This window comes from Nanorana parkeri, unplaced genomic scaffold (assembly GCF_000935625.1).
Source record: "Nanorana parkeri isolate BGI_ZX_2015 unplaced genomic scaffold, ASM93562v1 scaffold3305, whole genome shotgun sequence".
NCBI classification, from domain to species: domain Eukaryota; kingdom Metazoa; phylum Chordata; class Amphibia; order Anura; family Dicroglossidae; genus Nanorana; species Nanorana parkeri.
Window position 1 is genome coordinate 20,271 of NW_017309573.1, and position 14,960 is coordinate 35,230.

At 48.2% G+C, this 14,960-nt stretch overlaps 2 protein-coding genes across 2 annotated transcripts in view; both read right to left on the reverse strand.

The window, feature by feature from the left end:
- Nucleotides 1-5,323, reverse strand: part of TMEM208 (transmembrane protein 208) — a 13,240-nt gene extending 7,917 nt beyond the window's left edge. The window contains exons 1-5 of the mRNA XM_018574873.1: nucleotides 5,261-5,323; nucleotides 3,758-3,853; nucleotides 3,473-3,532; nucleotides 1,329-1,465; nucleotides 425-509 (exon numbers count right to left, since the gene is read on the reverse strand). Of these exons, the coding sequence (XP_018430375.1) occupies nucleotides 425-509; nucleotides 1,329-1,465; nucleotides 3,473-3,532; nucleotides 3,758-3,853; nucleotides 5,261-5,266 (384 nt within the window). The 5' untranslated portion in view covers nucleotides 5,267-5,323. The remainder of the gene's footprint in view (nucleotides 1-424; nucleotides 510-1,328; nucleotides 1,466-3,472; nucleotides 3,533-3,757; nucleotides 3,854-5,260) is intronic.
- Nucleotides 5,324-9,562: 4,239 nt separating this feature from the next.
- Nucleotides 9,563-14,960, reverse strand: part of LOC108803024 (engulfment and cell motility protein 3-like) — a 24,803-nt gene continuing 19,405 nt past the window's right edge. The window contains exons 11-13 of the mRNA XM_018574872.1: nucleotides 13,017-13,099; nucleotides 11,834-11,911; nucleotides 9,563-9,786 (exon numbers count right to left, since the gene is read on the reverse strand). Of these exons, the coding sequence (XP_018430374.1) occupies nucleotides 9,574-9,786; nucleotides 11,834-11,911; nucleotides 13,017-13,099 (374 nt within the window). The 3' untranslated portion in view covers nucleotides 9,563-9,573. The remainder of the gene's footprint in view (nucleotides 9,787-11,833; nucleotides 11,912-13,016; nucleotides 13,100-14,960) is intronic.

A 14,960-nucleotide genomic window follows, 5' to 3' on the forward strand; every position in this document is an offset into this window, starting at 1 on the left:
CGACAAGAGCTGGCCCCCCCCCCCCCCCCCCCCACACTTGTGGAAATGAGGGTACCCCTGCACTGTTGAAAATATTAAAATAGCCATGACACAGGGAGAGCCAAAGCATGCACAGGGCAACCACCATTGTACATGTACCCGTGGTGTCCATTCAGACTACAGTTCCCTGCAGTAAAAGACACACTCTCACAGCGCCGGAAGCCACAGCTCAATTTCCACATCCATCCAGTCAATAGGTGCAGTTCTCATCACTAAACAAAAAACATTCCTTTTCGAGACACAAGTTGGAATAGATCATGATGAAGCTAATAAATCTGAAAGCTGTGCTGCAATCAACAGAGCAATAATGACTGAACAAGTACTGATCTCTAGAAACACCTGTGACCCAAAGCATGAAAACAAGGTGCAAACAATAAATACTCACCAGCAGCCAGAAGTACCAGACATAGAGAGAAAAGCAGCTCAGAACCTGCACAATGGCCGTCAACAGCACCATATCCTTCAGATGTCTGAGGAGAAGAGGGTGAAAGTATATCAGTACACGAGAATGGACCGAGCAATCAGAATCTGCCCAGCATTTTCCACATTTCAGTCTGAAGCTACTCATTGCATCTACATCATCTGCAGAGCATCCCTTCCCAACAACTGACAGTTACAATGTTAGAAGTAATAGCTTGGGTAAGGCAATGATAAGAGAAAAATATACATGATTGGGAAAGACAATGAGTGAACTACTACACAGTGGGAGAGAGACTGCAGACCCACTAGGGGAGATGGTCAGAGACTGCAGACCCACTACAGGAGATGGTCAGAGACTGCAGACCCACTACAGGAGATGGTCAGAGACTGCAGACCCACTAAAGCATCCCTTCCCAACAACTGACAGTTACAATGTTAGAAGTAATAGCTTGGGTAAGGCAATGATAAGAGAAAAATATACATGATTGGGAAAGACAATGAGTGAACTACTACGGAGATGGTGAGAGACTGCAGACCCACTACAGGAGATGGTCAGAGACTGCAGACCCACTACAGGAGATGGTCAGAGACTGCAGATATGCTATGGGTGTTGTTGGAGACTGCGGTTATGCTTTAGGAGAAAGCCAAAGACTGCAGACACATTACATGCTAGAGATCATGACTATTACAGCCCTATTTAAATCAGTGCTCCCACATTTGTACTGCACACCGCCTTAAAATTGACTTTGAATATTTCTATCAGCAAGATTCATTATAAAAGATCCAAGAAGAAAAAAAACCCATAAAGAGGTGAAAAGCTCAGAACAACAATATATAATGACCGTTTAGAAAGGTGGAAAAATACTCACTCAGCCATTCCTTGCTCCATGTTTAAGTCAATTCCTCCATCCAGCAAGGTTCCATCTTCTGAGAAGGATGCTTGGGCCATCCCCCGCATGGAGCGATATGCTACTGCATACACAAGTGCACTGAACACCAGGAAGACCTGTAGAAGGAGAGGGAGGATGTTATCATGTGTGACCCTTCCCACACATCACAGAGATCACATCCCTATATTGTGTGACCTCCCCAGACCTGAAATATCAGAAATCCACAGTTGTAATTAACAGTTTGAGAATCTTCCAGGACAGCAACCTGAGAGATGATTGGCTCTTTTGTCTACATTAAACACAATCAACGAAGGTTTAAAAGCCCCTCCCTCCCCCAGTTTGAGATAAAAAGTAGAATACCTCCACCAATGCACGAAAGGAAAACAATAATACCAACATGAAATATCATAAGGGTGGGAAGTAGGCTTGCTGTCCTGGAAGATTCTCAGAAACTGCATTACTGGTAAGTCTAACTGGGGATTTCCCCCAATCATCTTCCAGGACAGCAACCTGAGATAAGCAAGATAGAATCACCAAGCACACCTTAGGGTGGGACAACCGTTTGAAGAACCTTTCTGCTGAAAGCCAAATCTTGTTGCGATTGGACTTCCACCCCTGTAATGCTTTACAAAGGGGTCCTGATTTGACCATACGGCTGCTCTGCACATTTGGTTCCCCGAAGCACCTGCCTTTGCTGCCCAAGCGGTTGCTAGAAAAATAGTAGAATGAGTTTTCAGTTGGAAAATCCATTCCTTCTCTTTTGTAAACCCGGGAAATGTCTTATCCCTCTGGATATGGTAGCGACCTTGAGTGGACCCGCTGAATAAGACAAACATATGACTAGATCTCCTGAATTCCTTTGTAATCTCTAGAAGACGCCATTCTAACATCCAGTGTATGAAATCTCTTCCCCAACATTCTTTGGAGTCTCACAAAAGGATGAAAGAATCATTTCTTGGGATCAGTGAAAGGAAGACGCTACCTCAGCTAGATATAAAGGATCTGGTCTAATTCTATGGGGAAGAATTGTAAGGTAAGGCGGGTCTTTCATGGATAAAGCACTCTTCAGGTTACAGCTACTAAAAAAGACATTTTAAAGGATAACCATTTAATAGAACTGTCCCCGATTGGTTCAAAAAGTTCCTTACTAATTCCTCTAAGGACAAAAGACGGACCCAAGGTGGTGCAATGTTTTGTTGTATGGGCAGAGTGTTCAGTAGCCAGAAAAATACAATTGTCTGATTAAATGATCTTCTGATAGTTTTATGTCAAGAAATACTGAAATCTGAACTTTTGGGGTGCTACCTGCTAACGCTTTCTCAGCCCCTTCTTGAGGAAAATCCAGTAACACTGGGATTGACGGAATCGGGATGTTTTTCTGGAGACACCAGGATGAAAAGACCTTCCATACTTTAGTATAAATTGTTCTTGTAACTAGCTTCCTATTGGAGAGAAGGGTCTCAATAACTTTCTGAGAGCAGCCCTTCTTCTCTAAGCTCCTCCTCTCGATATCCATGCCGTCAACTGAAACAATTGTGGATTGTGATGCCGGACTGGCCCCTGCAAAAGAAGATTCTGATGGAGGGGCAGATGCCATGGGCTCTGAATTGAACTTCTTTAGTTCCGGGAACCACGTCCTCTTTGGCCGCCAGGGAGCGATTGATATAAGTCTGCAATTGGAAAGACTTTGCTTCTGTACCACTCGAGGAAGAAGAGGAAAAGCCTAAACTAAAGGGAAGTCCTAACTCTGAGGAAACGCGTCTATGCCCCTAATATCTCTTTCCCTAATTTTCTACCTTCCTGGGTTTCCCCGTGGCAACAAGGTTCACTACTGATAACCCAATGGCTGACAATCAGAGAGAAGACATCCCATTCCCCCTGACCAATAGGAGCCCAACTCAGATAGCCCACCACCGGATTGGAGGATCCCTTTATGTGGAGGAAGAGATTCCTCCGCCCACAGAAGAACCCGAGATGCTACTTCTAACAGTTTTTTAGAGATCTGGTACCACCCTGATGATAGAAATATCAGAGATCACATTCGATGTTGTGTGACCCCCCCGGACCTGAAATATCAGAGATCACATTCGATGTTGTGTGACGGATTATAAGAGGACACTTACCCAGCTCCAGAAGGTGGATGAACTGTAGAAGAACCCCAGACTGACGGCTCCATATAAAGCCTAATGAGGGAGAAATATGCAGAGAGATGATCAGAAGATCGATAAGAAAGTGATTACAGACGTCACAATCACCGATCAATACAATCTGATCACATGGCACAGAACACACCGCCAATCAATGTTCCTTCTTATCTCATCCTATCAGAGATCAGGCTGGAAGGTGTGTGGCTCCCAGAAAAACTCACACGGGGCCAGGAACAGTTACAGGGGCCCCAGAACACTCACAGTGGCCCCCAGAAGGATTCGAAGGTAAAAGCTCAGCGTCTCTTTGTTCTCCGCATAAATCTGCTTCTTCCCCTTCGTCCCGACTTTTCCTTTAGACTGCAAAGAGAAACGCACAACAGTGACACACGTCAAACTCTTCTCATCCAATGAGGGACACAGAGGATCAATGTCACCGACTCCTCCTTACTACATCCCACTGACCCCGCCTCCTATGTACTCTACATCCCACTGACCCCGCCTCCTATGTACTCTACATCCCACTGACCCCGCCTCCACACTATGTACTCTACATCCCACTGACCCCTCCTCCTATCTACATCCCACTGACCCCTCCTCCTTACTATGTACTCTACATCCCACGGACCCCTCCTCTTTACTATGTACTCTACATCCCACTGACCCCTCCTCCTATCTACATCCCACTGACCCCTCCTCCTTACTATGTACTCTACATCCCACTGACCCCTCCTCCTTACTATGTACTCTACATCCCACTGACCCCTCCTCCTTACTATGTACTCTACATCCCACTGACCCCTCCTCGTTACTATGTACTCTACATCTAGGGCTGCAACAACTAATCGACATAATCAATTATTGAAAAAGTTGTCAACGTTTTCAATAATCGATTAATCGGCTTCCGATCAGTTGGCCCTGGTCACGGCTCCACACACGCTGCGTGCCGCACCTCCTCCCCAACTCACGCTCACCACTGCCAGACCCGCCCGCATCCGCGCTCTACACGCCGCACCTCCTTCCCGCCTCACGCTCACATCCACGATCGGCAGGGTGTGGGTGGATGACAGCCGCCGATAGACAGGCCCAATCTCAGAAGCAAGTTGCTGGAAGACTGCTCAGGTAAGCCTGCCCCCCAACATCCCACTGACCCCGCCTCCTATCTACTCTACATCCCAATGACCCCTCCTCCTATCTACTCTACACCCCACTGACCCCGCCTCCTATCTACTCTACATCCCACTGACCCCTCCTCCTATCTACTCTACACCCCACTGACCCCGCCTCCTATCTACTCTACATCCCACTGACCCCTCCTCCTTACCATGTACTCTACATAGCGATGTGGATAGTAAGGGGTTAGGGGTACGTGAGGTGGATAGTAAGGAGGAGGGGTCAGTGAGGTGGATATTGAATAGTAAGGGGGAGGGGGGTCAGTGAGGTGGATAGTAAGGAGGAGGGGTCAGTGAGGTGGATATTGAATAGTAAGGGGGAGGGGGGTCAGTGAGGTGGCTAGTAAGGGAAGGGGGGTCAGTGAGGTGGATAGTGAATAGTGAGGGGGTCAGTGAGGTGGCTAGTAAGGAGGAGGGGTCAGTGAGGTGGATAGTGAATAGTAAGGGGGAGGGGGGTCAGTGAGGTGGCTAGTAAGAGAAGGGGGGTCAGTGAGGTGGATAGTGAATAGTAAGGGGGAGGGGTCAATGAGGTGGATAACAAGGTGTAGTGGTCAGTCATAAGTCCCTGTATTAGCTCTTCTCTCGGTTCTCTCACCGCCATCTCTTCCGATCATATCCAGCTCAGCACACGCCGAACATCCGGCGCACTGCAATGACGTTATCCACCTACAGGTATGTTCACTTCCGCCCTCAATTCATTTGATAGCCTTATTCGCTGCGCAGTCACGTGGATGAGAACCATCTCATTTGTCTATAATCACCATGACAACATTGAGGCGCATTAGCCATGTGATCTCTCCCGTATTTGTCTTCCACGGAGATGTGAGTATGATGGTCGCTTCTGCAAATGCGGACTGCCTGGCTGTCATGTTGATCCTTGCAGTTCAGTTTTTAAGTGAGGGAATTTTTTTCTGGAAGAAGTTTTATCGTGCTATCTCAGTATGGTGGAAGAGTTCAGCGTTACTCGGGAAGGGCGGGGTAGTGCAGATTGCGTTCTTCTGGTCACATTAATTTTCTATAGAAGCTTTTTCAGGAGTCTTGTGACTCCTCTAAATGACCCCCCCCCCCCACCGAACCCCAATTTTGGTCTCTTCATATCTTTGATGACCAATATGATGAATATAAAGGACATCAGGTTAGGCCCCAAAGGGCCACAGAATGACTTCTGTAATGTAAGCTTGTGGCTATAACACACATAAAAAGGTTTAAGTAACCACCAGGACACAGCGAATACCATTATCATCTATGAGCCACTGGTGTGCATTATCAAAACTAGAGCAGTTGCCCATTGTACCCAATCAGCTTCTTCCATTATGCTCTGAAAATGAAAGCCAGAAGCTGATTGGCCGGCTTGAACAATTATGCCAGATTTTTTCTGCTTTACTGTTGATAAATTCCCCTCATTGTTTTGATGCAGATCGCTGGGCTATCGGATGACATGAAAGACGTCAGCACACCTTATACACTCAGTAATGCCGCACTGTGATCTGTATAGGAAATGAAAGATTCCTTCATGTCCGCACTTCCTTCCACTATTTATCTCCCTTCTCTAGCGGGGTGGGACTCTCAGAGTCACCTGATCAGTCTCTGGCCCCACAAGGTCACCTGACGGCCTCTGCCTCACAGGGTCACATGATCACCTGATGGCCTCTGCCCCACAGGGTCACATAATCACCTGACGGCCTCTGCCTCACAGGGTCACATGATCACCTGACGGCTTCTCCCTCACAGGGTCACATGATCTCCTGATGGCTTCTGCCTCACAGGGTCACATGAGCACCGGACAGCCTCTGCCCCACAGGGTCACATGATCACCTGACAGCCTTTGCCCCACAGGGTCACATGATCACCTGACAGACTTTGCCCCACAGGGTCACATGATCACCTGACGGCTTCTCCCTCACAGGGTCACATGATCACCTGATGGCTTCTGCCTCACAGGGTCACATGAGCACCGGACAGCCTCTGCCCCACAGGGTCACATGATCACCTGACAGCCTTTGCCCCACAGGGTCACATGATCACCTGACGGCCTCTGCCTCACAGGGTCACATGATCACCTGACAGCCTCTGCCCCACAGGGTCACATGATCACCTGACGGCCTCTGCCTCACAGGGTCACATGATCACCTGACGGCTTCTCCCTCACAGGGTCACATGATCACCTGACGGCTTCTGCCTCACAGGGTCACATGAGCACCTGACAGCCTCTGCCCCACAGGATCGCCTGACAGGGTCACATGATCACCTGACAGCCTTTGCCCCACAGGGTCACATGATCACCTGACGGCCTCTGCCCTACAGGGTCACATGATCACCTGACAGCCTCTGCACCATAGAACCATATGACAGCTGGAATCTGAGATTGTGACTGTGTGGAAACATCACTGTGGCCAGAGCGCTGTTGAAGACTAGACGCCGATACCCCAAACAACAGGTTTGTTCCCGGGATGATTTCTAAAGGATCAGGAAAATTCAGAACTGTATTGTCTGGACAATTTGCATCACATTGTCCAATAGAACTGGCGCTGACTGTACCATCAACAAGAGTTCATCCAAGGGTCCCACAATGGGGATGGCACAAGAGAGCAGGAGGGCTTATACTGGGGCTCGCACCTTGGTGAACCCCCCACGATGGAGACCAGAGGCTGAATGGCAGAGCCATTGGTATTGGCCATCTGGTAGTGTGAGGTGTCATGAGGACACACAGATTGTGAAGGTCACTGGGTGGGTAACTGCGCGATAGCTGCCACCACCGGAAACACTGACCCCCCCCCCCACTGTCACTCAGACAGCAACAAGAGTTCTTTAAATTCTGATTTAGAGCAAGATATAAAATGTAATGGTTTTATAAATTGGTTCATGGAAGAAAATGGCGCAGAAAGTCATATTGTGAGAAGACATTCCAGAGACAGTATTAGTGAAATGAAAGTCCTTAACACAGGTTTCACCTTCAGAGTCCAATCTGTGCTATTAGAGACATCGGACCTCACAATCATTCCTCCTTCATACACAGTTTATTGAATATGGAGATATCCAGTGGCCTCGTGCTGCAGGTTTTGTGGCCTTCTAGAGGGTCGTCACTTAGCCAGCCCCTCACCCACCCCTCAGAAGGGCCCAGGGGTGTGAGACAGGAAGGATAAAGCACTTTATGATATTCCGGCGGGCCCTCCCACTCTGTCAGTTTTCTATGCAGCCATATTGTACCACATTCTCCAGTCTGATAACCGATCGATTATTGTGCAGCATGAAATTGCAATTTGATAGAAACTAAACTTGAAGTACCACTGATATTTGGCTTCTTCAGCAGGGGTAATGTGTGCCATTAGTCCTTTGTACCTCAATGATACATTAGAATATATTCTTATTAGTAATCTAGCGAGGTCCAGCGTTTTAAATTAGGTGTGGATTTAAGAACTGGATATGAAAAGACCATCCCCAGATCAGAGAGTGCCAGGCTCCAAATTGGATGATGTTTATAGCGCCATCTAAAGAGCATATTTACACTAATTGTTGGTATGATGCCATTGATCTGTTACAATCAGCTAAATAAAGTACAGCTTATCAATGCTGGGTGTCATGGAAAACACAGTGACCTGGGGGCCAGCCTCATTCCCACAAACTATGAACCCAGAACTATGGAGACCCCCCCTCGGACCTCTTGGGGTTACAAAGGAACAATCTCCCCAAGAGAGTTATATCACTTTGTCTGGGTGCTGCGAACCTCATCAATAGGAGCCGAAATGGTCTCTATTATTTGGGAGTAATGGCGGACAAATGAGACTCCTCCGAGGCCAGCTATTCCGACAAGGTCTAATCCCACTCAGAAGGTTATGCTGCATTACTGAATGACTAGAACTTTCCAGACCTTCTGGATACAGAAGTATTTACAGTATAATATAATGACCTCTGCCCCCCTGACTACACACAGGTGATTCCCACTCAAATACATATAGAAAATAATTTGTTGCAGCACAGTTGATTTAGGTGTTCCATATGAAAGGGGGTGTATACTTATGCAGTTAGTTATTGTGGTGTTTTGTCATTGTAATCTGTTTTCACATCGACATTAAAGAGTATTACAGGGCACAGGACTAGTCTGAACCTTGGGTTATATGCTGCCACATGCAATTGTTAGGATAGCCCATACGCCCCCTTCCAAGGTAATGGACCTAAGTGGATTCATACTCTTATGCTGATTCTTTCCTCAAACTTTATGGCTACATTATCCCCTCACCGCTTCCAGATTGGTGCCCTTTGGACACGCAGTGCTTCGGGGAGCATACCCATAGGGTGCGGTGATATCCTGAGTCTAGTGCAAATAATAGGCTCACAGGGTCGTGCTGGCTGGGAATATTTCTGGTTCTGCCTACGGCGGCATTGTCATTCATCACACAAAGTCTCATATACCACAGTCCAGCCATCAGCCACAAACCCAATTCTAAATACCGTATCAAAGTATCTGCTCAGAACTATAACACAGGGAAGAATATCGGTACCATGCCGAATGCATTACATATTTTATTGCACAGACCTGCTGCATATATCACATGCATATCATTTATTTTATGTGGAGTTTATATTTCAAAGTCATTTCACAAAGATTATTGCACATTTTTGCTCCTCTAAATAGCGCTACTTCTCCATTTATAGTGAGGTTAGATGAGGTGTCTGGTAATGAGAGCAAGAAATGGCTCCCTTCCAGATCAAGATGCAGTAGTCAAATCAGGGCATGATGACCTTCCAGGGAGAGAAGTAGCAGGAGATTGTATTTGTGTTACTACTAACCATGGATATGTACAACACACAAACATGTTCTATCTCCCTTCCACCATCATTGGTCCAGTCATATAATGCGTGCTTGGGAAACATTCAATTCTCCTAATGGATGCCGTGATATATTGGCTGTCAGGCCTCAGCAGAAGTAAAGTGGTAGCAGTAGTCATAATTCTGAGGACGTGGTGGAATCGGTGGAGGTTGTTCTGGAATTTGAATATTCTCCAAGTCCAGTAACCGGAGTTTAAGTTCAGTATTGAGCAGTAGATCTAGATCTGTGCGGCACCGTTCACTGGGCATTTCCTTCCCCAACAGAGCATAAAGGCCATCCAGCCACAGACAGAACTGTACAAGGACAAAAAGAATAGGTTCATCATCCATTCACATCCATCCCCTCCTCGCATATCTGTCCTACAGAGGTCTGCTTCCTTCATCCCCACCCTACACATCTCTACAGTGGTCCACCTCCATTCCTGCCTTACATTTCCCCTACAGAAGCCTACCTCCGTCCTAGCCCCACCTCTCCTTTACAGAAATCAGCCTCTCCCCACACTCCTTGCTGGCCGTGATTGGCCTCTGTGGAGAAGAGGTGGGATGAGAACAGAAGCTGACCTCTATAGGGGGAAACCTGAGGCAGAAAAAGGTCCGACTTGTTCCTGACCCATGCCCCCTCCACTGGGGCTGGTCTATGTCCTCAACCCATATCTTCCCTATGGTACAGAGGTCAGCCACCATTCCTCTATAGAGGGCTATCTCTGTCCTGATGCAACATCTCCCCTACAGAGGTCAGCCTCCATTCCTCACCTCATGTCTCCCCTACAGAGGCCTGCCTCCATCCTTATGCCACCCTGCTTGGACAGAGACTCATCTCTGTCCCCACGTCTTTCCTTACAGAGGTCGGCATCCATCCTTGCTTTTGAATTCCCCTACAGAGGTCAGTGTCTGTACCCGCCTCACCCCTCCTTCAGAGGCTTACCTCCATCCCCATCCTTCCCCCTACAGAAGCTGATCTCCGTCCATTCCTCACATCTCCCCATACAGAGGTCAGCATCCATCCCTGACTCAGAATTCCCCTAGTTTCTGTACCCCCACCATTCCTCTATAGAGGGCTATCTCTGTCCTGATGCAACATCTCCCCTACAGAGGTCAGCCTCCATTCCTCACCTCATGTCTCCCCTACAGAGGTCAGCCTTTACCCCACCTCACGTCTACCCTACAGAGGCCTGCCTCTTTCCCTGCCCCACCCTTTCTCTCTGTTCCTGCTCCATATCTCCCCTACAGAAGTTAGGCTCCATCGCTGCCTCTTTGTCCATGCCCCACACCTCCTCTACAGAGACTAGTCTCTGTCCCTGCCTCATGTCCTTACCATAGAGGTCAGCCTCCATCCCTGCTTTACATCTCACCGACAGAAGTCAACCTCCATCCTTGCCCCATGTCTCTCCTACAGAGGTTAGCCTTCATTCCTCCCTCACATACCTGTTACAGAGACCTGCCTACACCCCAACCCCACCTTCCCCCTAGAGAGGCCTGTCTCTGAGCCTGCCTCCATCCCTGCCTTAGGTCTCTACAAAAGTCCGCCTCCATTCCTGCCTCAGGTCTCCTCCTACAGAAGTCTGCCTCCATCCCTGCATTGGGTCTCCTCTACAGAAGTCCGCCTCCATCCCTGCCTTGGGTCTCCTCTACAGAAGTCCGCCTCCATCCCTGCCTTGGGTCTCCTCTACAGAAGTCCGCCTCCATTCCTGCCTTGGGTCTCCTCTACAGAAGTCCGCCTCCATTCCTGCCTTAGATCTCCTCTACAGAAGTCCGCCTCCATTCCTGCCTTGGATCTCCTCTACAAAAGTCCGCCTCCATTCCTGCCTTAGATCTCCTCTACAGAAGTCCGCCTCCATTCCTGCCTTAGATCTCCTCTACAGAAGTCCGCCTCCATCCCTGCCTTGGGTCTCCTCTACAGAAGTCCGCCTCCATTCCTGCCTTAGGTCTCCTCTACAAAAGTCCGCCTTCATTCCTGCCTTAGGTCTCTACAGAAGTCCGCCTCCATCCCTGCCTTGGGTCTCCTCTACAAAAGTCCGCCTCCATTCCTGCCTTGGGTCTCCTCTACAGAAGTCCGCCTTCATTCCTGCCTTAGGTCTCTACAGAAGTCCGCCTCCATCCCTGCCTTGGGTCTCCTCTACAAAAGTCCGCCTCCATTCCTGCCTTGGGTCTCCTCTACAGAAGTCCGCCTCCATTCCTGCCTTAGGTCTCTACAGAAGTCCGCCTCCATCCCTGCCTTGGGTCTCCTCTACAAAAGTCCGCCTCCATCCCTGCCTTAGATCTCCTCTACAGAAGTCCGCCTCCATTCCTGCCTTATCTCTTCCTTACAGCGTGCGATCTAACAACGTCTGCTCATTCTTACCTCATTATAGGAAGGTGCAATGAAATTCAGACAACTGTCCACTTCATAGCAGATGGAAAAGGCTTGATCCATGAGATCCTGCAAAGGAAAATGAATAAAGTTTATACATTGCACCACCTTCGATCACAGGCCTACTTACCCATAATGCTTCACCACCAAGAAAAGTGCAAAACTTCTCTATCAGGAAATCCGCTCACTGCCTCTAACAACAACTCGTGTACATATTGGCACAGAGCGTTCTACCATTTCTCATCTCACCCTGACTTCACTAGCAACATACTTTTGTATCAGAAAGAACGAACATAAGCAATGGCAGACTAAATACTTCTCTACCGACATCATTCCTTAAATCGGTACTCTAGGATGATCAAATATTGTCCTCATACAAGAGTCATGTGTATTCCTTCCAGATCTGTGCACTTATCCAGTGTGAGACTTGGAGCTTCCTGTAATAAAGACCTCTCACTGCTGCTCTCTCTTCTTGTGCAGGGTGACTGGTCTTGTCTCCGCCCCCTCCTGTAATGAAGACCGGTCCCTGCTGCTCTCTCTTCTTGTGCAGGGTGACTGGTCTTGTCTCCGCCCCCTCCTGTAATGAAGACCGGTCCCTGCTGCTCTCTCTTCTTGTGCAGGGTGACTGGTCTTGTCTCCGCCCCCTCCTGTAATGAAGACCGGTCCCTGCTGCTCTCTCTTCTTGTGCAGGGTGACTGGTCTTGTCTCCGCCCCTCCTGTAGGCAACCTGTAGTGGGAGGGGTCTGCTGGGTCTCTACCACAGCGCTGCTCTCCACACAGGCTATGTACATTTCTATGATGATATCACTATATTAATAAGGAAGTATTATTGTTTGCATTACACCCCAACGGGGATTAATCTTAGCTTGTTATTGGTTGCACTGCGCCCCAGTGAAGCTTAACCTTGCCATCTTATTGGCTGCAGTGTGCTCCCACCAGGATTAACCTTGGCATCTTATTGGCTGTAGTGCACCCTGATGAGGATTAATCTTGGCTTATTGGCTGCAATACGCCCTGGCAAGGATTAGGTGGAAATTCCACTCCTGGTTTTTCGGATCTCCAGACAGCAAGCCGAATAGGAATCCTCCATAGCAGCGCAATGAAGGAAAAAATGAAAGAAACCGGAACAGATTATTTTATGTTATTCGGAAAGTTTTATATACCGAGAACTCACTTTATTCTGCTTCCCGGAACTCTTCTCCTTCATGTGAGGACAATCCTTTCCTGTCATCATACATTTTATATCTGCAACTGCAACTAAAGACAAACAATATAAGGGGAAAAAAGCAACCCCAATAATCTGTCACCTCATCTGTATACTGCCCCACACCCCAATAATCTGTCACCTCCCCTGTATACTGCCCCACACCCAAATAATCTGTCACCTCCTCTGTATACAGCCCCACACCCCAATAATCTGTCACCTCCTCCCTTATATAGTTCATATATTGTATGTCTCATATGCGTCGTCTCTCCCACCCCCCGCTTTGTAGTCTCGAGATGTTCTCACTTTTTGAGGCAAGTGTTTCAATCGGCAGGGTGTCAGTGTTGTGCTCGAGGTCCCCGTAGTGCAGCACTTTGTGGTTTGGGGAGAGTCGGCAGAACCAAAGCTTATCTGAAAGAAGGGAATACATTTATTTTCCTGTAGGATTAAATGTCGTTATTATCCATTCACAGCCTTCTGCACGGCTTCCTGTATTCACCTTCATTGTAACAAAGTATCAGACGTCATCCTGAGGATATGACTGGATGGATTTGGGTCTATTTTTATCATTATCAGTTATGTATTTGTAACTATTGCTCACCATGAAACGATACCGGGAACACTAGTCCAATATGTGCCACCAAGATACTCATAGTAGGGACTTGAAATGTAATTTTAGATTCCCATGGGGACTGTAGGGACTGTATAGACATTTGCAGATACAGATAGGGACTGGAGAAATATCTTTATAGTTAGCTAATTTGTATGGAGATTGTATTCCATCCCGGGGGCGGGGCTTGGAGCGGTGACTACTTTACAACACACACAGGGGTCATGGGGAACAGACGTAGCCCCCCTCCAGAAGGAAGGACGGTGTCCCAGATGATTGGAGGATCTCCAGCCGAGTGACACAAATAAGATACATTGTTGTTAAGGTATTTGAATGTATTTTTTAGATTTCACTCCTAAGTTTAGTGTCGCCTACTTTCCCAGAGACACAACAGGAAGTGAAAGCAAGTTTCTACAAATTGAGGGAAACGACCTTCTTAGACAATTGTCACATTTGGAAGTTTCATTTCTCTTCCTGTTCCAGTGATGAGTGCTGAGATAAAATCCATGTTAGGGACTATTCTAAACCTGAAGTTAAAGTGAATTGGGTGTAGTTTCTTACCCTGCCTTCTTCGGGTGCTGACCTTCCTGAACTTGGTGCCCTCACACAGGAAATGGAGTCTTTGCTGTCTGATTAGGTTCAGGAGCTCTGGTTGAAGCTGCGCTCTGAGTTCCCTACATAAAACACAGAGAAGTGAAGCCCAGATGGGTCAAAGACAATCTGCATGTTGCTGTCCTCATTTCCTACAGAGCACGGGCGGGTTCAGCAGAGATTGTCGCTTCCAGTTTGGGGAGGCTAAACATTGATCTTAATGGGAGTTCCCACTGTCACCCAGGCAAAGCAAAAACTACCCTTGTTGGGGAACTGCCCCAGCGCTGCAAGGGTTAACTGCTTGTTCAGGTCTAGTGGTCAAACTGATACTTACCTGATCCCTGCCGGCTCTCTCCAGGCTGCTGGACCAGTACCCGCTGGCTTCCTCCAGGCTGCTGGACCAGTACCCGCTGGCTTCCTCCAGGCTGCTGGACCAGTACCCGCTGGCTTCCTCCAGGCTGCTGGACCAGTACCCGCTGGCTCTCTCCAGGCTGCTGGACCAGTACCCGCTGGCTCTCTCCAGGCTGCTGGACCAGTACCTGCTGGCTTCCTCCAGGCTGCTGGACCAGTACCCGCTGGCTTCCTCCAGGCTGCTGGACCAGTACCCGCTGGCTCTCTCCAGGCTGCTGGACCAGTACCTGCTGGCTTCCTCCAGGCTGCTGGACCAGTACCCGCTGGCTTCCTCCAGGCTGCTGGACCAGTACCCGCTGGCT